The 24,563-nt window shown below is 31.3% G+C and overlaps 3 protein-coding genes across 4 annotated transcripts; 1 reads left to right on the plus strand and 2 right to left on the minus strand.

Moving 5' to 3' along the window:
- Positions 1 to 11,340: 11,340 nt before the first annotated feature.
- Positions 11,341 to 12,401, minus strand: LOC112999969 (uncharacterized). Its single transcript, XM_026126489.2, has 2 exons — positions 12,046 to 12,401; positions 11,341 to 11,961 (listed from the first exon to the last, which is right to left on the minus strand). The coding sequence occupies exons 1-2, from the start codon at positions 12,399 to 12,401 to the stop codon at positions 11,388 to 11,390; spliced, it is 930 nt and encodes a 309-aa protein (XP_025982274.1). The 3' UTR covers positions 11,341 to 11,387.
- Positions 12,402 to 12,404: 3 nt separating this feature from the next.
- LOC112999970 (uncharacterized) lies at positions 12,405 to 13,577 on the minus strand. Its single transcript, XM_026126490.1, has one exon. It carries the CDS (start codon positions 13,575 to 13,577, stop codon positions 12,405 to 12,407), a length of 1,173 nt encoding a protein of 390 aa, XP_025982275.1.
- A 4,381-nt stretch (positions 13,578 to 17,958) lies between these two features.
- Positions 17,959 to 22,299, plus strand: LOC100811767 (calcineurin B-like protein 1). Of its 2 annotated transcripts, XM_006600801.4 has the most exons (9): positions 17,959 to 18,223; positions 19,061 to 19,195; positions 20,066 to 20,148; positions 20,598 to 20,657; positions 21,087 to 21,195; positions 21,295 to 21,347; positions 21,615 to 21,695; positions 21,867 to 21,979; positions 22,085 to 22,299. In XM_006600801.4, the coding sequence occupies exons 2-9, from the start codon at positions 19,117 to 19,119 to the stop codon at positions 22,164 to 22,166; spliced, it is 660 nt and encodes a 219-aa protein (XP_006600864.1). In that variant the 5' UTR covers positions 17,959 to 18,223; positions 19,061 to 19,116; the 3' UTR covers positions 22,167 to 22,299. The 2 variants fall into 2 exon arrangements, with proteins under 2 accessions (XP_006600864.1, XP_040867149.1); XM_041011215.1 differs by lacking the exon at positions 17,959 to 18,223 and having other exon boundaries at positions 18,890 to 19,195.
- The last annotated feature ends 2,264 nt before the right edge of the window (positions 22,300 to 24,563 follow it).

The raw sequence follows: 24,563 nt of genomic DNA on the forward strand, positions 1-24,563 counted from the left end.
GGCACATGAAGTTGAATTTTTTTAATAAAAAGAAATGCACCAACTTTTTCCATTTTGTTTTAGGAAAATAGTCCTGAAAATTTTGTTGTGATTCCATCCCCTTCTTGTTTTCTTTTTCTTTTGAGTTTGACTTGCTTTGATTTAGATGCTCATTCTTTTGATGGGGTTTATGGGAGGGGAATTGGGAAAGGGGAAAAACAAAATACAATGTGGGTTTTATGCTGTTGTTTTGTTTTCTCTCTCTCTCTCTCTCTTTTTTTTTGTTCCTTTTCGAACAATTGGGCTTGTGGGTTTTCTTTCTTGCTTTCGTTTTTCTTTTGTGCGAATTTTGTTGTGTACTCAGCATTTTCTTATACATTCAACACTTTTTTGTTTTTTTTTTTAAATTACTCTCCGCTAATCAATGGAATCGTAATTTGTAAGAGGCTTTTCATGTTATTAACATAACGTATCAGCTAAGTTAATAGACTAATTATGTTATAAAATAATTAATGTCATTATATATAACACTAAAATTTTTAATACACATGTAAATTTATATAATAAATTTTCTGATAATTAATTTTTATCTAATAATTAATTTGTTTATATATATATATATATATATATATATATATATATATATATATATATTGTTATGAAACCTATAATTTTTATTTAAAATTTGTATATGTAAAAAATACATTATTAGATCAAAATTAATTGTCACAAAATTTATTAGTTTTACTACATAATAATTTTGTGGTTTTGATCTTATTACAATTAATTTTGATCTAATATTGTATTTTTTACATATATAAATTTTAAATAAAAATCATTGGTTTCATAAAAATTTATATATGTAAACAAATTAATTATTAGATCAAAATTAATTGTCAGAAAATTTATTATGTAAATTTGCATGTGTATTAAATATACATTAAAAAATTTAGTGTTATATATAGTAACATTAATTATTGTATAATATAATTGATCTATTAATTCAGTTGGTTAGAGTGTCGTTATCCGTATACGGATTATATCTTATAGATTAAGAATCCATTTATTAGCCGGTAATCTAAAAAAACAAAAAAAAGTATTAAGTGTATGAGAGAAATACTGGGTGTACAAAGAAATTCTCTTGTTTTTGTCGATTATGTTGGCTTAGGAATTACATTCCTGCATTGAAATTGAAATTAGAATAGCATTGCTTTCTTTTCTTCATTGATCTACTTTGCTTTGAAATTGAAACTTGCTTAATATACATGAATGTGTCCTGTTAGATAAATAATTAGGAAATAATAAACAACAAATATAACACTAAAATAAGTTCAAATACATACAAAGTTTATAACAATCAATTAATACAAAACATAAAATTTAATAAAAGAGTTTAGATTAAAGCGTCTTATGTCTTATTCTTAAAGAGAAAATGTTCCCAGATAAAATAAATTAATATAAATACACTTCTCTTTAACATGTGGATTCAATCGAATGCAACGGAATAACTCTAAACAAAAGAACATCATATTTCAAAACATAATTATAGTAATATAATTTTATAAAAAGAGGAAATAAACAAATAATATTTTTTATAAGTATTATTTTCATCTCATCCTATTGCTCATGGAATATATATATATATATATATATATATATATATATATATATATATTAAAAAAAATTAAAAAAAAAATATTTTCCAACATATCCTTATTGCCTTATTTGAACTGAAGCAATGGTTTCCTTCAAAACATTACTTTAGAGAAAAGTCACGACGGTTGCAGGTCCTAAGCAAAAGCCGAAACCTATGTGCATTGAGTTTTGTGGGATGATTTGCTTAAAGATGAAAGAGGTGTTATGTGCAATGCTACAGTTTTGGCTTGGATTGGTTCTCTTCGGTTCTGAAAACCATGAACCCGAAACTTGAACCAATCAAGTTGGAGTTGATTACACTAAAACTCAAACCATTAAACTCGACACCAGTGAAGGAATAAGATTGATTTGGTGGTTAAGAAAATAAAAAATAAAAAAAATTATGAATTTGATTTTTTCTACCATCAAACTTAACAATTAACATTTCCTCATATAAAATAAAATAAAAACTCGGTTGGGTGACTTTTGGATTGCTCGGGTTGGTAGGTTAACCCATACTCACTTGCACCTTTCTTTAGAACTCAAGTTGAGTTTTACTATTTTGAGTGAAAATTAATTAATGTTCTTAAATCTTATGTCCTCATGCACCTATTTACTCTATGTTTCCACTTCTAGAATCGTTCAAAGAGAAACTTGGGTTTGAAGAAAATTTGATCTTGTATAATAGAGTTTTCGTTTAAATGCGACTTGCGGGTACATGAGGAGTACACACCTTTTGTTCGATAAAATACCTCAATAAAGAAACATACTAACACACAAAACCAGTTTCGCTCGCGTGAGAAGGCGAAGACAGAAACTCTAACTGGACAATCTTGCACAAGATCGACGACACCACTGGGTACAAATAAATTTATTCTATTTTTTTATAGAACAAATGATTCTATACTTGAGCACTTAGCACCACTTTGAAAGTTACAAATAATTTGTACACCTAGCATATATCTATTTCTTTGTTTTCTACTTGGACCTTGTTGCCCGTGTTAACTATAATACCCACAAATATAGAACTAAAAACACAACATAAAGCAATATTCTAACTATAACTCAATTTATTATAAAAATATATATACATAACTCAATTTCCTTTATTTTTTTTTTTGCAAAAACACAAAATAAGCATCTCAAACTATTTTGTGATTCCGTTTCGGGTCTCCTAAACAAGAAAATTTCTCCCCGTAAGCGTCTCCTAAACACCTCGATTGGTCCTAGCATACTAATCTCGTGGAGAAGATGTAATTATGATAAGGGGTTCTTTGCTTCTAAATTTAAACATGCATTTATCTTAACTTTTCTTAGAATCAAGTGTTTTAGACTTGCATTCTATTTATTTCTATTTTCTTTTTGTAGTATTGAGTAATGACATGTGAAAAGAATAAAATGAAAGTCGCAACATTTGAATTGCAATTGCAATTATTATTTGACCTCTAGCTAGCATCCATTTGCTTTACTTAGTCAAGATTTAATTATTTTCAAGAAAGCAAGCTACCACCGTACGTAGAGTAGATGATCTGAATTAAATGTTCACGTGCATTGTAGTTTTCTCTTGTAGCCTTTGCAGGAACAATTGATTTGCAAGACTTCTTGCATCTTTTTAGTGAACGGGATAAAATATAATTTTAAATTTTGTAATAATAATTGTAATTGAACTTAAACAATTTTTTTAAATAACTTTTAGTACAATATAAATATAAACACAAACATAGAAAACATCATTGATCATTTAATAAAAATTTAATGAACTTTACATAGCATTGCATTGTACAGTTTTCTCATTTAATAATTACAAGGATAATTTTTATTCAATAAATAAATATTTCTTACACATTTCAATAAAAAAATAAAATTTAAATGTTAAAAAAGATATATTTAATTAATTAACCTACTTATCGTGATATATAATGTATAATAATAAAAAGAATCTTTTTGTTTTTTTTGCCTACAGTAGAAAATAAAGAAACACAACAGGAACTAATTTCCAAGTTATCTAGATAAGATGCACCAACTCCAATCTCTACATAATTCTCGAAAGGTTATATTTTTAAAGACAATTTAGACGAAACTTGTATACGAACTAGTCTTATTCAAAAGGTGACATCTATTTCAACCAAATACAAAATTATACTTGATTGGATAATTTGAGAAAGACAAAAACTTAATATAAACATTTATCTGCCGATAAAAAAAAAAAATATATATATATATATATATATATATATATATATATATATATATATATATATACACACGTTATTCTTAAACAGTAAATGAATAATTTCAATTTCGAATAATATAAAAGAAAATTATTTCTCTCTATATATAGAGAGAGAAATTGTTTCATTTTTAAAATAAATAAATTACAATATTAGAATAAATAATGTAACATATGATATTACTTATATTTTATAATTCACTTTTAAGCAAAAAGACTTGTAAAAAACTAAAAATTAACTTTCACGCTTTTTTTTTACACAAAACTTTCACGCTAATTGCGAGAGTTGGTATATTTTTGTTTGTTTGTTGAAATACAAAGGTACAGATTTACAATAAAACTAAAAACGTGTAGGATAACTCAAGTTAACTGGTAACCGTTAATCAGTTCTTGAACCATTATAAACAAAATCAGGTGCAAACTCCGAATACCTGAAAACAATTTTGGCGTAAGGGAAGAGAGTTCCCTAGTTGATTAGCTTTGCGCAACTCATTCATCCAAACAATTGTTGATTTTTCATAAAAATAGTATAATTTGGGTCCTCTCTTTTTAGAAAAAATATATATTTGATTTTCATAGTTTATAAAAATTATAATTTCATTATTACAAAAAAATGATTCTATATCACTTCTAAGATATTTTTAACAATGATTTTGAACCATTTTTATAAATAACGTCGTAAAAAGTTTTAACTCTTTACGACGATTTTTAAAAAATGATCTTAGAAAAATTACACTTTGTTAAACAGTTATTTTTTTTTAAACCGTTTTAAGATGTATTTTAAGGAAGCTACTATTAGAGCTCCTTGAATTGCTCTCATCCTAAACCAACCAAGTCAATATATTAATGTCAATTCTCTCTCCCTCTATATTTGCAAGTTCATTTCGGTGGGATCCACCCACTTAATCGTAGTACATGACAAAATCAAATACATAAAACAAAATTAAATCAATCAAAACTTCAAAACATCAAAACTTTTCCTTAGTATATATAGGTTTACCAATAATATATCAAAAAAATTTCATCAGTATCAATCAAAACATTAACATAAACTGAAAATTCAAAGAAAAGTTATTATATTGATTTCAGTAATACCATAATCCCATAGATATTATGATAATGATAATGATCATCCAAAGATTAAAAGGGATCATCATGCCACAATTATAGGCAAGTTGTAAAGGTTTTACTATTGTCCTTATGGATCATCCAGAGATGTTTTGTTATTATACTTTCTGAGTAATTATATAAGAATATTTTATCATTTCCAAAATCCTCCGATCTTTGGGAAACAGCTGCAACCTGTTGTTCATATCTTGAAAAATCTGGTGGCACACCCAAGTCTTATATATGGTCATATGGATAATATTTAAACAAGGATAAAAGATTACCTTGAGTACCCTCAATTCAAGTATTGTGATCTCTCGACCATTCATGTAAACCTCGGTGTTTCCATTACTAGCATCGAGGCTAAGTTTCCCAATGAAATTCAAGTTTGAACTTATGATTCTGTCAGGTTTCTTCCCCTTCCTATTAAATGAACAAGTACAAAAGTTAAATCCTATCATATGCTAATAACCAATCGGTCATTCAATGCCAGCAACATGTAAACCAAAAGGAAGCTAGTGCTAAGTCATACCTCACTACTAAAAAAAGTATTTTTTACATCGCACTTTCTACTACGGTGTAAAAAAGCCATTTTAAAAAATCAAGCGGTGGCATTTTCGTAAATATAATTACCTATACAAAAACGGTGTTTCAATAACCCGTCTTTGAATGGGAATTTCAAAGAAACAAAGACGTGTCTGGTTGACACCGTCTTTGAAGCATGCTGGAGACAACAACGGGGTTAGCGTAAAACCCGTCTTTAATTTTGAACTATATAATAGACTTTCCCTTCTCATTGTGACTCCTCACTACTCGGCGCCATACCCTCACTGCATAGCGTCTGCCTTCTTTTCTTCATACCCTCCCACTTTGCGAGCTGACCATACCCTGAGTGTACCCTGCATTACCTAGCTTCCACTGGTCGACCCACCATACCCTCACACTTGTAGACCCACCGTTCCTCTGCCATCCTTTCTCGAAGCTTCACCCTTTTCTCTGTTTGACGAAATTCCCAACCTTTCTCCACCACTCTGTCCAATAACTTCCATTCCCTCCTTCACCCATCTCCCAACAAGGTAACCGCACTTCGAAAACGCGATCAAAATTTGATTTTTTGGCATTTTTTGTAATGGGGGGTTTTCTAGGGTTTTAGGGTTTATTGAAAACTCTACAGTTTTGGCATTTTTATGCCATCTATGAGTTTAGTTTATCCTGTTATGATTTTTTTTCTATGAATTATTCTGTCAATTTTAGAATTTCTCCACTTTCCCCTTACTATTCTGTGTTGAGCAAACCAAAGAATCAGGTTCTATTTCGGAATCTCAGCCTCAACTTTGATTGATTAAAAATAAAGATTAAAAGTTTGTTAATGAACTGTGTTTTCTGATTCAGATATGGAGATTGAGAAAATGCAGAGATGGAGAATGTCATCGATAGGACAAGACGTGAAGCAGAGAATTCGAAAAAATTTGCTATAAAGGTCTGAGTTTTGGCCTTTGAGTAATTCTTAATTTGTGATTCAGCCCTGTTGCCCATGTCATGGCTGTTCAGTTTCTATACAGCAATAGCCAAAGCTAATATAGTGTCTTTTCTCAGTGTCATTTTTGTGGTTGTGTTTCTAATGTGTATGCCTACTTTAATTTGCAGAGGTATGAGGGAAAGTTTGCAGAGGGAAAATTTAATTTGTTTGTTGAAACGGTCAATATAAAAAGTGTAGGAGCAGATGTCAAGGTATGGACTCTATTATTCATTTTTTTTGCCTGTATAATTTGTGAGCAACAACTGTTAAGTTGTGTACATAGTAGGGAGAAAGGTTACCTGTATTATTTGTTAGCAGTTTGACTAATTTCTAATATATATTCAGACAAGTGAGTTTTAAAAATATTCAGCAATCTTGTGCAATCTTGTTTAGGTTTGTACTTGTTTAGAAACTTTGATTCCTTTGTATAATTTGTGAGCAACAACTGTTAAAATTTTCAGCAAAAATATTCAGGTTTGTACTTGTTTAAAAACTTTGATTCCTCTGTAATCTTGTGCAATCTTGTTCTTTTTTAAAAACTCAATCATGAATAGTAATTACTTTCTGTACTAGGTTGTATGGGAGAAGTTTATTCTAGAAAGGTCGTAAGCCCGTAATAGTAGTAGTGGTAGTAATCTGTCCTCTGAAATAATTGATGCTTCACTAAGTTTGACTCTTTGCAGTCAAATAAAAAACATACGATGAATCCAGGCTTCTGACATTTGTGAAAGATGTGTTTGTCTGAAATTTGAATCTTTGTTTCTGTCATTGCAGTTCAGTGCATCTTTTCTCGGGAGTATTGCCGAGTATGTTGATCCAGGGTTGCCATTCATATCTCTCAGTAAAGGCCTACAGTTGAATACTCTGAGGATGATGACTCAAATTATTCCTCAAGCACTACGGAATCCTCGCTAGCCTTTTGTTGCACTATCAAGGCCTTCTTTTGCTCTGGAATTGATGGATAAGCTACCCATAGGTGATAATGATTTTGCTACTTGCGCGTGTGGTTTTTGTTCCATTAAATATATCTATGATGAAAGTTAGTCAATTTTGTCTTTTGGTTCCATTTTCTAATAACAGGAGTTGAAATAGCAGGTGCACTCAAGAACGTGCTTGCAATAGCAGCTGGGATAGTAGAAGGTATGAATCTTGGTAACAACTCAATGGCTGCTCTTGTCTCACAAGGTTGTTCAGAGATATGGTGGCTTCCTTGCAATGCTAGACACTGTTAAATCAATTGTTAGAATTCTTTGCAATGCTAGACATTGTCCCCTTCCTTTTTTCTATTTTGAGTAATCATTCCATTGAGGACTAAATCAGTTTCCTCTTGAATGGTTGTCTACTATCAACAATCTGACTAATTGTAGGTGCTATGTTGTATGCAACATCTAATTTGCAGAATGCATAGAATATTCATATAATGACTAACACAATATGAAGAATAGAGTTCTGATGCTTTATAGCTATTTCATTGGTTGGAGGTCTTGGTTTTGATGATGTTGTATGTTTATTTTACTTTAATACATAATAGTAGACACCCTCTATTGGTGCACACATGCACATTCACTATCTGTTAGTGGCTCCATTTAACATCTGATAACAGCTGGGATAGCATTGTTGATCAGCTTGTTCGTGCTATTTCAACTATGTCATCTGATAATCAACGGCAGCTGCTGGAAAATACAGTGGTTTGTGGTGACACTTCTTCTATGGTAGGTAAATTTTAATCTTCAGTAGTTCTGGTGAGTTTAGGATAAGCCTGACAAGATGGGGATTATCTCACAAGAGTTAGATTTCTTACCTAAGCCAATGTTGTTGCTATGAGTAAATTCTGACAAGCTAATGTTGCTTCTCATTGCAGGTTTTGAAGAGAGATTTCAGAAGGAATCTAGCTTAAGTTCATCTGCTTCTCGTTGAAGATAGATAATTTTTATCACTCATTGTCAGTTTGCATAATAGTCATCTGCATATTATCCATTTGCTGCTGTTTTTCCCCCCTAGTTGTTGCCAGCTGCCTATGTTAATTAACATTGATGCAGGTACGTCCAATTAATCTATGTGCTTTAATTCACCTGTCTATCATATTTTGGTGCTAGAGGCAAATTGCCTTGCCTCCACGCTCAAAGTCTTAAATCTCACTTAATTTTACCTAATACATGACTTTGGGTTTGATTTGAATAAATCTTTTTTTCCTTCTCTAATTTCTTTTTAAACAACTACTAGGAAAAACAGAAAAAAAACACACAGTTTTTGCGTAGTTTGTTCTAGAACATTTAATCATCATAATTTTTAATTTAAAAAATAATGGAGTAGGTTGTCTATAATTTCGTCTTATATAGCTCAACAAAAAGATCTGCAACCAATCAACATAAAATATAAAAAAATACGTGAACAAGTATAAATATGTGTATCTTCAATTTACTAGTATAATTTAAAGAACATTATGACATGGACATGTTATGAAAAAATTGATCTGCAGACATGCTAAAATTTAAAATACACACATTAAGGATAAACTTAAAAATAATCTTCTCCTAATATATTATGCATATGCCATCGTCTACCCCACTCTCTATAGTGCATTTAAATCGACTAGAGCGAGAAAACAATTAGCTTTGAAAGAGAGAATAAGCAATTAATATACTACTATATATGAGAATTCCATCTTTCTGTCTAACATCATTGTGACAAAAGAAGCCCTTAGTCTTTCATCCACATGCATTGTAGATAGCCACTCATATATATATTGATGTTCAATTAATTATGAAAATTTCTGAAGCATTTGCCTGCCTAGAAAGAGAAGGGTTGAAATTATGGAAAAGGTCTTGTGCTTCAAGCACCCCTCAGCTGGAATAGTTATAATTTGTGGAGTTAAAGTGGGTTGTCTTTGCATGAAAAGGCCGGCCCGGGATATTATCCATCCAAAAGTTAGTAATCTTTTCCATTTCATTGATTGATATATCATTATCTTTTTCATTTCACTTTTGGGTTTAAAATTGAATGATGAGACAAAGTCATTATGTTGGTTAATTTATATATAAATAGGCACCGATGTATGAATATGTCTAGAAAATAAAGCTTTCTACATTGGTTGTAAAAGGACCGATGTAGAACATGTGATAAACAAAGTTGTTTATATGCAGGCAGCGATGTAGAAATCATAACTTTCTACATCGGTCATAAAAGGACCGTCATAGAACACGTCATAAAAGAAGTCGTGTCTACAACACCACCGATGTAGAAAATCACGTGTTTCTAAGACGGTTCTTTTACGACCGTCGTAGAAATCTGCCCTCTACAACGACACTCGTTTCAAAGACGGGCGTCCACCGTCTTTGAAATATGTTTTCCAACGATGTAAAATGGGATTTTTCTAGTAGTGCCTGCTCCTTAAATTGTTCTTCATTTTCTTCGAAACTAGAAAGAGCAACAACTTCGACCTGGTCATTTGTAGCCAAGTGCAAATAATTATTATAAAGTCCAATACAATTCTACTATGTTTAAGTGAACATTAATAAGTTAAGTGATTCAAAAAGGAATGATGATCTTACAATGAAAAATTCACTTAATGGGGTTTCTTTTTAAGCATCTGGTCTAGGAATAGAGTCCCATATCTGCCAAGTAAAAAGTAGAGAATAAAGTTCAACAAAAAAATTGGATACCTATTTGATAACATCATATAAAAGTGAAATAGTTGCTTTACCTTCTGAATATCTTTGCGCCAAACAGGCTCTAAATTTTCAAGCAGTGTTTATGAATGGAAAAGGTTGATCACATCATAGTAAATGAAGATATATAAACAATACAAAAATGAAACACAAAAATATTTAGAATTATCAAAACAAGCAGCAACATTTTGCTTTCACACCTTTGTCTTATCACGTATGACAAACAATATTGTTGTTTTGCATCGACTAAACAATCTCTTCATGACCTGAAAGCAAATACAAGCATGCAATTAGATAAATACCAACTTTTTAGATTGGAAACTTTTAACATTACTAACAAAAAATAAATAAATAAATAAACATTACTCGTAATATGTACTGTGTTCCACTGGGGCTACAAACACATACAAGGATGTGCATTGCCAAGATATGATATAAATAAAATAAAAATGCAAAAGGCAACAAACTCTAGACCATGACCACGATGATAAAGGACAATTAAGGTGGGGAAAAACCACCTTTCCACGTTCTCTTCCATCAGTACCCTCCAAATCCATCACAAGTGTACAAGGCTCTATGCCAACACATCTAGCCATTCAAATTCCTTTGGTTGTTTGAGACCTGAAAACAAGCACATCCTATCAGGTTCACCTTGCTAATTGTGATAGCTAGATTGAACTGTTGGAGTGAATATAAGGGGTTGTAAAAACATGCCTTCCCTTAAATGCATTCATCTCTATGAAGTTAGTGCAAAACAAACTATTTAAGAACATGCTCTTGCTTGTCTAAACCAAAGAAAAAAGTCAACAAGTTAAGCATCCCTTCATAGAAATAAAATGAATAATAAGATAAAATTTTCAAAGGGAGGAATTAATAAATTCATTAGAAATCACTAGTATATATAGGTAATTGAGCTATGAAGCACCGACACGGACACCGGACACAACACAGACACGGACACGTGGACACCTAAAATGTTGAAAATGTAGGACACAGACACGGCTATATATATAATTAAATAAAATAAAATTACATAAAATTAAATATAAGCGATATGCATAAAAGATCTAAATTGAAAATCAAGATTTATATATTCATCATCATCTCAAAAGAACTTTTCCTATGATAATGAGTCACAAAAAATACTAAGAGGCCTCATTATACAATTTGTACGCTTTGTTTTTTTACAAAAAAAATTATAAAGCAAGATGATGAATTAGCAACTTCAAGTCTTCAAGAATTCCACAAACTAGCAATCATCATTGAAAAAGACACCCTCTAACTCTGGTTCATCTAAAGACAAACTAGCAATTTCAAGAATACCACAATCATCAAGTGACCCAAAATCATCTCCAGCTACATCCCACATTTTAGTTTCCTCTTGATGATATTGTGGAGTATTCCTTGAGAGAAGTCGTAGGTTGCTATGAACAAATACTAAATCTTCAGCTCTATGTGGTGTCATCTTGTTTCTCTTTAAAGAATGGATAAATGAATATGTACTCCAATTCCTTTCACAACAAGAAGATGAAAAAGGTTGTGCAAGTAGCTTAAGGGCAATCTTTTGAAGTATTGGAGCATTAATGCCATGAACTAGCCACCAAGCTTTTGGATCCATTTGACCTCTATCATTTAAAGAATCAAGATCATCAAAACCTTCTCTTCCATCCGAGAAGTTGGCAAACTCAATATTCACTTTCCTCCTTACATCCACATCAAGAAAGAACCTCTTGAAGCATTTTAATCTTTCACGAGTGAGTTCCATGTCTTGATGTGGAGGAACTCGATTAGAATCTTCACTTAACCATTCATGACTATAATATCTACAATTAAAAAGAAATATATACATGATTAAAATTTATGTAATTCTAAAAAAAATGTAAGTAAAAAAGTATAGAGTCAATTACCTAGGATTTAAAGAATGAGCTAAACAATGGAGATGAGTGCTACTCTTAGTCCAACGGTCAATTAATATGGAGTGCACTACCTCATAAAAGGTTGATCCTTCACTCTTCTCCTTTCTCTCATATTGATATATGGCATTCTTCACCTTTTCAATCATTGAATCCCACATCTCATATACCAGATGGAGAGATGAAGCTTCTGTATCCATTCTTCTAAGAACATCATAGATAGGGCTAGTGAAAGAAAGAATATAATCAACCTTATCCCACCATTTATCATCCAACAAAGTATCTTTCACAAATTTAGCCTTTGCAACATCATCTTCCTTATAAGAAGACCATTGGTCACTAATGACCATCTCTTAGAGTCCTTTCTTCAATTGCTTGAATCTCTTGAGCATTACAATAGTGGAGGCAAATCTTGTTGGAGCAATGGATAACAATTTCAATGAATTGAATGAATTGAAAATTGATAGTCTCATAGAGTGACTCATGACAAAGTTTTTCACAAACATTGCATCATCCGCAATTTGGGTGATCCAAGAACATTCTTCATAAGCAACATTATTTTTTTCTGTATTCTTGGCTGCACATATGTTCTTCAAAGCAAGATTTAATGTATGGACAACACATGGAGTCCAATAAATGGAAGGAAACTCAACCTCAATTATTAAACCTGCTGCTTTACAAACGGCTGCATTATCCGTCACAATTTGCACAACATTTGAGTGCCCAACCTCCATAATTACCTCCCTCATATGTTTGGCAATGAAATCCTTGTCTTTGATCTCATTTGAACAATCAATGACCTTTAAAAACATAGGTCCACTCTCCGTGACAACCATGAGATTAATAAGAGATCTTCTTTGCGGGTCACTCCATCCATCACTAACAATGCTCACACCCTTCTGGCTCCATGCATTTTTAATTGGTTGTAAAAAATTCTCCACATGTCTTCTCTCGTTTTGAAGTAATGTTGTCCTTAATTTATTATAACATGGAGGTTGGTAACCACTGATCTGATTATTGGCAGCATAGGCAAATGCCTTCCTATAATGAGGATTTCTTGCTAAATGAAAAGGCAGCCCCAAAGAGTAAAACATCCTAGCAATTTCATGATCAAGTGTTTCTCTAGCTTGCAAATTAAAGGGATTTTCTACAGATGATGTCTTTCTCTTTTTTGGATCAACACCAAGAGTGTTTGTATCCATTTGGTGTTGAGTAGAAACCGAAGGCAATGACACAGATTTTGTTTTTGACCTCTCCACCCTCAATGTAACCTCATTGTCTATCTTCTTCAAATCTATAAGTTTGACAACTGTTACCTTTTGACAAACTCTAACTCCCTTTCCTGTCATCTTCAACAAGTGTGCCCTCACTCTAGTGTAAGACCCATTAAAGGTAAAATCACAAATATTACATTTTATCTCATAATTTCCACCATCAGCTACACGTTTTATCTTTGTAACATAGGTCCATAAAGGTTTGGTATCATCATCTTGTTCTTTAGCTTGACTAGGACTAGAAGCACTCATCTCTACAACAATTTAAAAAAATAAAAAATTAATGTAAACAATTTCTAAATAAAAAACAAACAACAAAAAGTAATTTGTAATCAATGTTGACCGGGAATGTGAAAATAAATACGTTCCAAAAACAAGTACATGACAAATACATAACAAATTTATCTCCAACTTAACTAAAAAGAATAATAAAGATTTAGAAGCTCCTCGTGCTGCATAGTTCATGTATGGTTTGTTTGAAATTTGAAATAAGATGGATAAATAATTAAATAGTGAAGTTGACTATTTCACATCAAAAAAGGTAAATGTGTGTGTGTGAGAGAGAAAACAACCTTTACAATAAAATAAAGTGGGATACTTTAAAGGCCTACATGCTTTTTACAATGAGAAGTTGTTTTTTACAATAAAATAAAGGTAAATGCATTTAGAAGGGAAAAGTGGTATGTGTGTGTGTGAGAGAGAAAACAGCCTTTACAATAAAATAAAGTGGGATACTTTAAAGGCCTACGTGCTTTTTACAATGAGAAGTTGCTTTTTACAATAAAATAAAAAAATGGAGAAACATGTAATACCCAGCGGATAACAGCCAAAGAGAGAGAATGTGTAAATGTTTAAAGAATAAAGTGGAACACCACAGTCCACACTAAACGAAGGAAAACCAAAGGCATCAGGCAGGAAGAAAAGAAAAACCAAAGGCAGCAAGAAAAGAAAAACTAGAGAAGAAATAGGAAGCAAAGCTTACCTGCGCGGGGAAGGAAACGAATGCGGCAATGGAGGCGCTTGCAGGAACAAGAAGGAGAAGACACAGAATGGCAGAAGATGTATTTTTTTGGTAAGCATTTTAAAATAAATAATAAAAAAACCTAAGGCTCTTAATGGGCCACGACGCGCGTGTCTACGTGGTGGGCCGAGTCCAACCAGAGGTGTCTTCCTGTTCAACCGCGTCCGGTGACGGCGGAGGCGACAGACACCACGTCGCACCGGAGTCATACGCGCATGCGTGTCCGGTGCGAGTCCGACGCGGGACACGCCGGTGATGGGCCGCGTCCGTGCTTCATAGTAATTGAGTCATGAACCTACAACGGTGTATTGAGTTTGGAGAGAGATAATTTCAATTACTACTTTCCGAGTGTCAATTTAGCTATTGATATATTTCATGAAGAGTAACTAGGATCCATCAAGATGCAAGCTTCAAAGACAAGAATAGTGTGCATAGATCAACGATTTAAACAGGGCGCCACAACACACTCATTAACGCGTGTGTAAAATCTTACAAAAACATACTTTAATTAAGACAGAATCAAACCATTCACTTATCAAAAATAAAAACAAGGTTTAATCAAGAAGCATCATAAAAATATGCATGGAATTTATATTTTTTTGTCGAAAATGATACTCTATCCCTCATTAAAACTTGCTAAGGGTCTCAATCTTATTTAACCACAATAGCAGTAGTGTGTGATCGTGACAACTTCCAAGATTAAGTGAGGACCACCCAAACAAATGCTTAAATAACTGTCATTCCAAAATACAAATTTAATCAACTTATAAATATAGATGGCTAACCCAGTATTAAAGTACAAATCAAAATATAGACAGAACATAGTCACATCACATATTTCTAGGCTTCAGGGTTTGGCCATGCCAAGAAATCCAATACGCAACAAGTGTTTTGTTGTCAGTGACATAGGAAATAGGTTTACAAAACACTGAATCAGAACATCATTTCAAAATAAAAAAACTTCATCACGTTTAACAAGTAATGTTTTCTGTGACAAATGAAAGCAAGTTTGATGAGTACCTGTAGATTATTATGTTAAAACTCAATTATTAACTAAATCCCAGTTTCCAATTAAAAAGCACATGGTAGATGGTAAAGAATGAAAGATAGGTGAAGTACCTGTTGCCCTGTATCTCTCCAAACGGCATGCTCTCTGCTGGTTTCTTTGCCGTTGGCGAAAACGCATATTCCTTCGTCGTTTGGTATTCCGAACCCTATGGCCAAACACGAAACACAACCGTCGTATGGATGGGGAACCGTGATCAACTTGTGAATGGCAAGGGCTCAAAGTTTTCGCTTCTTCACAACAGCAACCTCGCCTTAAATGATGCTGACTAGTCCCATGTTTGGTCCTCAAACACCATTTCATTGTCCTCCTCTATGCTTTTGTTCCTCAACAACACCGGCAACCTCGTTCTCCGCCAAACGGAGAGTATCGGTGTCGTTTTGTGGCTAAGCTTTGATTTCCCTACAGATACACTTTTACCTCAACAAGTGTTCACGAGACACGCGAAACTGGTCTTTTCTAGAAGCAAGACAAACAAGTCCTTGGGTTTCTACACTCTGTTCTTCGACAACAAAAACATTCTTCATCTTCTTCTTTACGATGGTCCTGAAGTTTCTGGCCTTTAATGGCCAGATCCATGGCTGGCATCTTGGAACGCTCATTAGGACACAATGCACTCATTAGGACGCAGTGAAGTGAGCAACAGCTCTTGCGATGTTTCTTCTCTCTGCCTCTCTCTCTCTCTCTATGACAACAATGAGAATGGAAGAATGAAGTAGAAGAAAAATTGAGATTTAGGGTTGTCCAAACTAACCCAATTAAAATGTACCACGTCAACATGAAAGAGTGGGAAAACATATCTTTTCGAAGATGGTTTTTAAAAACCGATGTGGTAAATCATTTTTAAAGTCGTTTTTAAAAGATTACAATTATTTACAAAAATGTCACTGCTTTACTTACTACATCGATTTTTATATAACCGTCTCAAAACCAATGTCGTAGGATGCTTTTTTTTCCTGTAGTGTTTTGATCTCATCCTCAATTTTGTTTATATTTTATTTTTTTTATTTTAGTCCAATTGAATCATAAATCTAATATATTTATTTAAGGTATTATCAATAAATGACTTATGATAATATATTTATTTAATTAAAATATATGAAATAAAAAAATATGGACAAAATTAAAAATTAAATAAAAAATATAGATTTTTAAAAAATAGAAAGACTAAATATCTCTCTTAAAATAAAATAGGAGACAAAACTGGAAATTAAACTAATGAAATCAAAGTTGTCTTTAAGTCTTAAAAATAACTTTACATTGAACTATCATGTTTAAAATACTTAATTCTCTTAAGTACCAATCTAATGTAAACTCAATAACGATTAGGAATGGAACCGCCCTTCTAACTGTACCATTGATTGTGTTATAAAAATCTACTAAATCAAAATGAATTAAGTTATTCCTCAGAAAATATAGCAAGAATAATGTTAGAATAAGAAAATATAGCAAAAATAATGTTAGAATAAGAAAATATTTATTGAGGGAGGTCCAACTTTAATTTTTGGTTCATCTTTAGTTTTTGGTTCAACAATATATATGAGTTGTTGTAAATTTTTCATACGGATAAAAAAAGAAAATAATATATTTAATGTTATGAAATATTGAAACACATATTCTGGCTTGATATGTATTTTGAAAAAAAGAATATTCAAAATCAATATATTGACTGATATTAAAAATTATCATGACTGATATATATTTTGAAAAAAAAGAATATTCAAAATTAATACAATACATTTTATAAAAGAAAAACTAAAATATTTCTTAATTTTATTAAATGAAAAAGGGAATAAGATCTTGAGTTACATAACATTACTTGTGGGCCTGATTAAATACTATTAACGATTGGTTGATTCAACAGTAGGAATATTCAAAATGAGGTAAGTGCACAAGTTTTTTTATTTTTGGTCAGCAGGTAAGTGAACAAGTGATTAATGGGTTTGACAAATATGAGCAGTTCTATTCTCTGTCAGGAAATTTCAAAACCAAAATCTTCTCTTTCTTGTTTGGAATGAAAAGAGGAAAAATCAAGTAAAAGGAACCCCATGTGAGGCAATTGACTAAATAGGAAAGTGCTTGATTTAACAACAGGAATATTCCAAATGATACCCAATGATTCCATTTTCACTTTTCCATCTACAATTGTAAAAAAAAAACTATGAATTTAAATCAGAGTAATTTTGTTGATTTAGTCATTCTCAACACGGTATTTTCATAATTAATGATACCTAATGCATTATTTCTCTTAGAATTAAATAAGAAGATCAACACACATTAACTTAACTGATTAAATGAAAAAATAATTAAGTAAAAAAAATAAATTATGAGTCTGAATATTTTAAAAATGATTTTGATAAAATACTATAAATTATTAGCAAATTTAATATAATCATATTAATCAATTTTTTTAAAAAATGTAAATTAATTAAAAGATCTCATATTTAGATACGGAAGTAGCAATATAGTAATCTTTTAAGATAATTAAATAAATAATTAATAATTTTACTTATATTAAATTTTGTATGGGTTTTGCCGCCATCCAGAAACACGAGTTCGCCGTTACCGTTTCTAACTTCACTTCAGTTTCAGACAAACAAGAACAGAGTGAATCTCTAAACTGTGCATATTATATAAGGCTTCATCACAAACTAACAATTACGCTTTTTTTTCCTCCCTCTCTCTCTCTATCTACGAACTCCGCGTAAACCCAAGTTTCTCTCTCTACCCTTTTTCTTTATACCAGCTTCTACCTCCGTCGCCGTACTCGCTCCGATACCAAGTTTCTGAACACGCACGCTTTCGAAGAGGGTAACTTTCTTTTCTATCTGCTTCTATTTGTGTTCATTTTTTTAACAAAACCTTGTTATGATTCCATTTCCTTCTTGATTTTTCTCTGTTTCTTTTTTCCTTTTGAGTTTGACTTGCTTTGATTCAGATGCTCATTCTTTGATGGGTTTTATGGTTGGGGAATTGGGAAAGTACAATGTGGGTTTTGTTGTTGTTGTTATTGTTGTTCCTTTTTCTTTTGTTGAACAATTGGGCTTGTGGGTTTTCTTTCTTTCTTTCTTTTTTTCTTTTTTGATATTTGATCTTCTTGATTTGTTTTTTTAGCCTGCTTTGATTCCGAGATAATGGAAATAAAGTTATAATTTTGGCTTCCGTTGCGTGTTGATTGGATTGTGTGATGTTGATTGTTCTTTATGTTTTAAGTATTTTTTTTTTTTTCATATTGCTTGTAATGGGATAAATCCAAATTCAAGGTCAATTTTTTTTATTTCTTTGATTACTTGATATGTTGTTTATTGTTTGCCCTTTTGCTTCATATGGCTCTAACTTGTTTTTGAAAAAGTATTCGTCAATAATTACGTAAATTATGTCTCTTTGTGACACCTGAGCTCATGGCCTTCATTTGGTAATTGTCAATTATTGTTTCTGACATATATGTTTTGGAATCCTTTGGACTGCAATCATTATTTTAATTTTTTCTTCATCTTTCTTTTAGCTTTTCTGAGACAACTTTTTGTTTTTTTAGTTAATCTACCATGAATTATTGGAGGGTTGAATTGTTTATTATTTATATAATATGGTGTTTCAATTTGGTTGGAATTGGAAAAGTTAAGATGGTTTTGATGATATATATTTCAGTTAAGTTCGAGTACACCGGTACTGTGCTGTGCTGCCTTACCTGCATTTCTTCCATAATGGGCTGCATGAACTCGAAGTCTGTGAGGAAGTTTCCGGCACGGGAGGATTCTCTTGATCTTGCAGCGGAGACAGCTTGTAAGTTGATGAACTTTTCCAATGAATTGATGCAAAGCTGTAATTCTTGTACAATGATATGTGATGGTTTCATTGAATTCTATCTGTGTTCGCATCGGAGGAGTTGTTTATTGAAAATTTACTTTTGGTCTTGCTGGATGAATCTTATAAGTATTATACTAATGATAAAACTAAGTTTCATGATTTCGTCTGTACGGGCTTTTAATTATGTATGGTATGTCTCCTGTGCCTGTGAGGTTTTTCAGACGGGAAAGATTCCCTATTTGTAACAAACAAAACAAAGTTCACTTTGTTTGGTTTATTGTTAAAAGTAGAAACAGGCACTTCCCTTTGGTCCTACCCATTCGTATTCTATCTTAATGTTGGCCACATTAAGGGAAATGAAAAGACCATTCTCTGTCAATATAGCTGTATCTGTGGGTATATAAATGTAAGGCAATAATTAAGATAAATTGTATTTCTTCTGTATTTTCTGAAGTAAACTAAACTGAAGAAAATGTTGTTAGGTCACTTGCAAAATTGAAGAGATTTAAGACCTCTGTCTTTTCTGTTGAATTAGATTCCATAATCTTCCATTAGTTTCCATTCTGCCACTTTGCTACAAAGTTCTTCTCCTCTTTGGAACACGCAATTTTAGGCCTATGCATTTCAGCAAGTTCTGCAAACAAAATTGAGAGTTGTTGGTTTATAACTACGTTATATGTTTCATTGTCTCAGTTGAAATGGTTGTGTCTTGTTACCTGTCAATTATTTAGAAGAACGTTTCCATCTACTGATGCATTTGTTATAAAATTGCTTTGTCTCTATTTCTCCATGTGTTAGTTTTGTAGTTTAAACTCGTGTATCAATTTTTTGTTTTCCACTTCCCAGTTACTGTCAATGAGGTTGAAGCACTGTTTGTGCTTTTTAGGAGCATCAGCAATTCTATTGTCAATGATGGACTGCTAAGCAAGGTACTGCATAGAAAATACCTTCTTTTTTTTGCGCATAAGTTGTTCTATGATGATTGTTACTTTTTATTGTTTCTATCTCCACTCATTCTCTGTGAAGAACTTAGTTATATTCTGATATCTATCTTGCAATGGGTATTTTGTCATGAGAAACTGGGTCATATATTTGCATTTGTAATTTTGTCAAGAATTTAGTCCACACATAGCTTTGGTTTGGAATTTTCCAATTAATCAATTATATGTAATAACGAAGATAATCGGTTGTTATTTTCTCAATGATGTTTCCAGGCTCGAATGATCATACAATAAAATATCTGTTTTCTTAAGTTTTTCTTTCATATATTTGATTTTTGATTTGTTTATTTTTTGTTTGCTAATGAATTTTTCATATTATATTGTCCAAATCTAATTCATTATCCATGTTGTGGTTATGGGGTGATCTTTCTTTACAGGAAGAATTTCAATTGGCAATCTTCAAAAACAAGAAAAAGGATAACATTTTTGCAAATCGGGTACACATCACACTTTTCTTTCTTCATAGTAATGACTATGCCATAAATGTTTATGTTTCTTGCAAGCAACTGTGAATGACTGTAGACTGGCCCAAAAGTACTCTTTAGATCAACAATTTGCTGTGCAAGTAGGCTATCAAAGAAATTTGCTGTTTCATGAGTTATGACGTTCTTCTGAAAGAAACTCAACTAATTAATCCTTTCAGTACAAGCCTGTAATATATTTATTGGGAAACCATTTGCTTCCATCCAGGTTTTGTCAAATTTATACGTGCATATTATTTTTCTCATCTCCAGGATTCCTTTGCAAATAGAAGTCAATGTTTGATTATTGCTACTTATAAATATCTTAAATGTCATTTTATGTCATTCTTGTGTGGCATCTCTATGAAGTAATCTTTCAATTGACTATTGATATGCTACTTGCAGATCTTTGATTTATTTGATGTCAAGAAGCTTGGAGTCGTTGACTTCGAAGACTTTGTCAGATCTCTCAATGTTTTCCACCCAAATGCTTCATTAAAAGACAAGATAGCTTGTAAGTTAAAGTTCAAATCCTTAGCCCATGATTTATTGGAAATACTTTACTGTAATCTAAGTTGTTGATACATTAGGTTGGTTTGGTATCTTGTTTCAGTTTCATTTAGGCTCTATGATTTGCACAATACTGGCTTTATAGAGCGCCCTGAGGTAGGATGGTGATTTTCCTTTCTACCTTCTTCATTTACCACCAAACCAACCTTATAATTGTTAGTTGTTGAAGTGCTTATTGCTACAAATACAAATACAATAAGTGCTAACCTACACGTACGTAGAGATAGGTCTTTGATGTGATGGGATGATTTCATTTTGGTTTGGTGTATTTTTTTCATGGCATCTATCTTCAGTGTTTGTGCACTCCTATCCTATTAATTTTTAGTGGGCTTATTCATTTTTCTTTTTTGTGATTTCCAACAGGTCAAGGAAATGTTAATTGCACTTCTTTTTGAGTCGGATATGAAGTTGGCAGATGATGTCATAGAAACAATTCTTGACAAGGTTAGTTATGCTTATAGAATTCCAAAATAATACTAGATAATTTGTCTGCTGCATTATGAAAGAAATATAGTTTATGGCTGCCATGTTGTATCTCCTATATTTTTTTGGCATCAATTATTTCAAACAAAATAGAAGGCTTAAGTTTGACATCGTATTTTTATTATTGTCCAGACTTTCGTGGAAGCTGACCTAAAGCAAGATGGGAAAATCGACACTGAAGAGTGGGAAACTTTTGTTAAAAGGAATCCGTCAGTATTAAAAATCATGACCCTACCTTATCTGAGGTATTGTGTAGAATTAATTTTATGGTAGATATGAATCTATCTACATTCATCCGTATTTTGAGATTTAAATTATGTAATAATTTGTTATTCTTCTTTAAAATGCAGGGACATAACAATATCTTTCCCAAGTTTTATTTTTAACAGCACTAACGTGGAAAGGGTTGATGAAACAAGTACAAGGCTTTAGGTTATGTGATTGATGGGACAATTGGATGTACCAAACACTGAGAATGGAATAGGTGCCATGCTTGATTAGTTAGCCTTAGTAAAATTGTAAATGACGTTTTTGCATTGAAATTTTCTAGCCACATCTCGAGTTAGTTCCTGTTTGGAAACCCTTTATTTTTAAGGGATATTTTTTAGTAGAGAATTTTGAAATGAGTTGCAATGAAAAAAATAACAATTTTTAAAACCGTTTGTCGTGAAAGAATTGGAATTCACAATTTGTAGAGGATATGCAATTCAAGAGTTGCGATTCACAATTATGGATGGGAATCCAAAACCTATCAAGACCTCAAATTCATGAAAAGCGTATGATAGTAATATCATAACAAGTTAGAAGAACACCAAATTAAGCTTAAAAGGACTTTTAAAAACAAATTATGGAATTTTACACAATTACAATATTGAAGGGACTACAAATAGTCTTAGAAACAATTACGGAATTTTGTTATGGTAAACTATTTTTTTAAAAAAAAAATAAGTAAAATAAGAAGGAACACATTCTAGAAGATGAAATTTCCTAATCTTTATATATATAAAAGGAGAACGGTGGGGATATTTTTGGAAGGGTTTGAAAGAAAATCAAATTTATGAGAAGCATTTAAAAAATCCATTATGCGGTGTATTTAAAAAACATTTCCAAATTAAAAGGTGGATTAAAAATTGTCGATAGGTTTCGTTTGATGAAAAAAAAGGCGTTGCAAACATAAAGGATTCATTGTAAAATTAACAATAATAATTAAGGTGAAAAAAATACCATAGACCTAAAAAAAGGGAAACACGTTTATTTCTTTTTTAAAAAATTCTGTTTTTTCCTCAGTTACATTAAATAAGATTCATGAGTTAAATTATTATTTAATCAATTTTAGTTTAAAATTTGTTTTTTCTGCTTTTAGTATATGAGTTAAATGCAATCATATATTTATGAAATAAATTTAATTATCTAAGAACTGATTATTAAATTTTTTATGTTTTTATGTATTAATATTTCTATTCATTTTTAAACTAATACATTTACTCATTATTGATAAGAAACTACCAATTCAAAAAAAAAAAACTGGAAGAAAACTAAATATTAAAACGTGTGCATTAAAAGGAATCAATTGAGTTAGATAAAAAAAACTGAAATTAATATTATACCTGTGAAAAAAATCTAAACAAATAAGATAAAAACATTTTCCCAAAATATATGATTTATTTTCATAAAAAGAATTATTTGGACGATTAATGCGCGATTTGTTTTTCTATAACAATTCACGGGAACATCAAATTCAAGACATTCAACCATTTGATATTCCCTGATGTATTTGAAAATAGATAAATGAAGAGTTGTAATGTTCAGAGTGGAATATCATTAACGTTTCTTCTTTATGTAGTATTTGATTTCAATAAACCAATTGTTTCAGGTCTAGGTTGGTGAGAGGAGGTTGATCAGGGGATGAGACAACCAGCATTGTATGAGATTGCGACAAATATTGGATACAAAGTCATACGTTTTTCTTCTTTTCTCAATCACTTTTTTCTTCTTTTCTTAATCACTTATCCTCATGTCTCTCATATGTCAACATTGTTTTCTGGAGAGGTTGCAGTTTCAAATGACGACGTGTATTCATGGTACTAACATGCTTTTCTTTATTATACTTTCGTTTTCGAAAGCAAAATTGGAGGTTCATCTTTCCTTCCTATTTTCACTTTATTTCCTTCGTTCTTTTTTCTTTCTCAAATTTCTCGTTTTTTTTATATATTTTATCAGGTTGAATCCTACTTTCTTCATTTTGTTTTGTTTCATTTTAAATTATTTATCATCAATTATTATATGTAGCTCGATTGGCCTTTTTGTTTTGTTACAATTCTTCACAGGTCGATGAAGGTAATGATGCCTTTTTAGGTTAAACCTTGCAATGATTCAGGCACTGCTTCATATGGCCTGTGGCTTTTGGACTGCATAAATAAAGATCTTAGAGCTTCATATATCATGAAATATCTTCATCATTCGATAATATATATATAGATATGATGTTATATCGTGAAATGCCAATGAAATTTATTACTAATCTAAACTTAATAAAAAATATGATATCAACTAATACTTAATGAGAAAAAATTTGTGTGCAGTGCGTATATAAGTTTAATATTTTTTATTTATAATTTATATATAACTTTTTCAAAAAATTTAAATAACATTCATCTGTATGACTTTTTAATAAAATATGATATCATACGATATATATGTTACTAATAGTTAATATTTAATGTAATATAAATTATTAAATATGTATTTTTATATAAGTTACGTTTTAATTATAATTATAATTATAATTTTTACTTTTTTATTTTCTATGCGATGAGGAAAATCAAAGCA

The sequence above is a fragment of the Glycine max genome, chromosome 17, assembly GCF_000004515.6.
Source record: "Glycine max cultivar Williams 82 chromosome 17, Glycine_max_v4.0, whole genome shotgun sequence".
In the NCBI taxonomy this organism is placed as follows: domain Eukaryota; kingdom Viridiplantae; phylum Streptophyta; class Magnoliopsida; order Fabales; family Fabaceae; genus Glycine; species Glycine max.

Coding starts and splice junctions, on each gene's coding strand:
- LOC112999969 (XM_026126489.2), bottom strand. CDS start 12,401: ATGGTCATTAGTGACCAATGGTCTTCTTATAAGGAAGATGATGTTGCA. Junction 11,962..12,045: donor GCTCATTCTTTAAATCCTAG/GTAATTGACTCT, acceptor TTTTAATTGTAG/ATATTATAGTCATGAATGGT.
- LOC112999970 (XM_026126490.1), bottom strand. CDS start 13,577: ATGAGTGCTTCTAGTCCTAGTCAAGCTAAAGAACAAGATGATGATACC.
- LOC100811767 (XM_041011215.1), top strand. CDS start 18,958: ATGAATTATTGGAGGGTTGAATTGTTTATTATTTATATAATATGGTGT. Junction 19,196..20,065: donor TCTTGCAGCGGAGACAGCTT/GTAAGTTGATGA, acceptor TCCACTTCCCAG/TTACTGTCAATGAGGTTGAA. Junction 20,149..20,597: donor ATGATGGACTGCTAAGCAAG/GTACTGCATAGA, acceptor CTTTCTTTACAG/GAAGAATTTCAATTGGCAAT.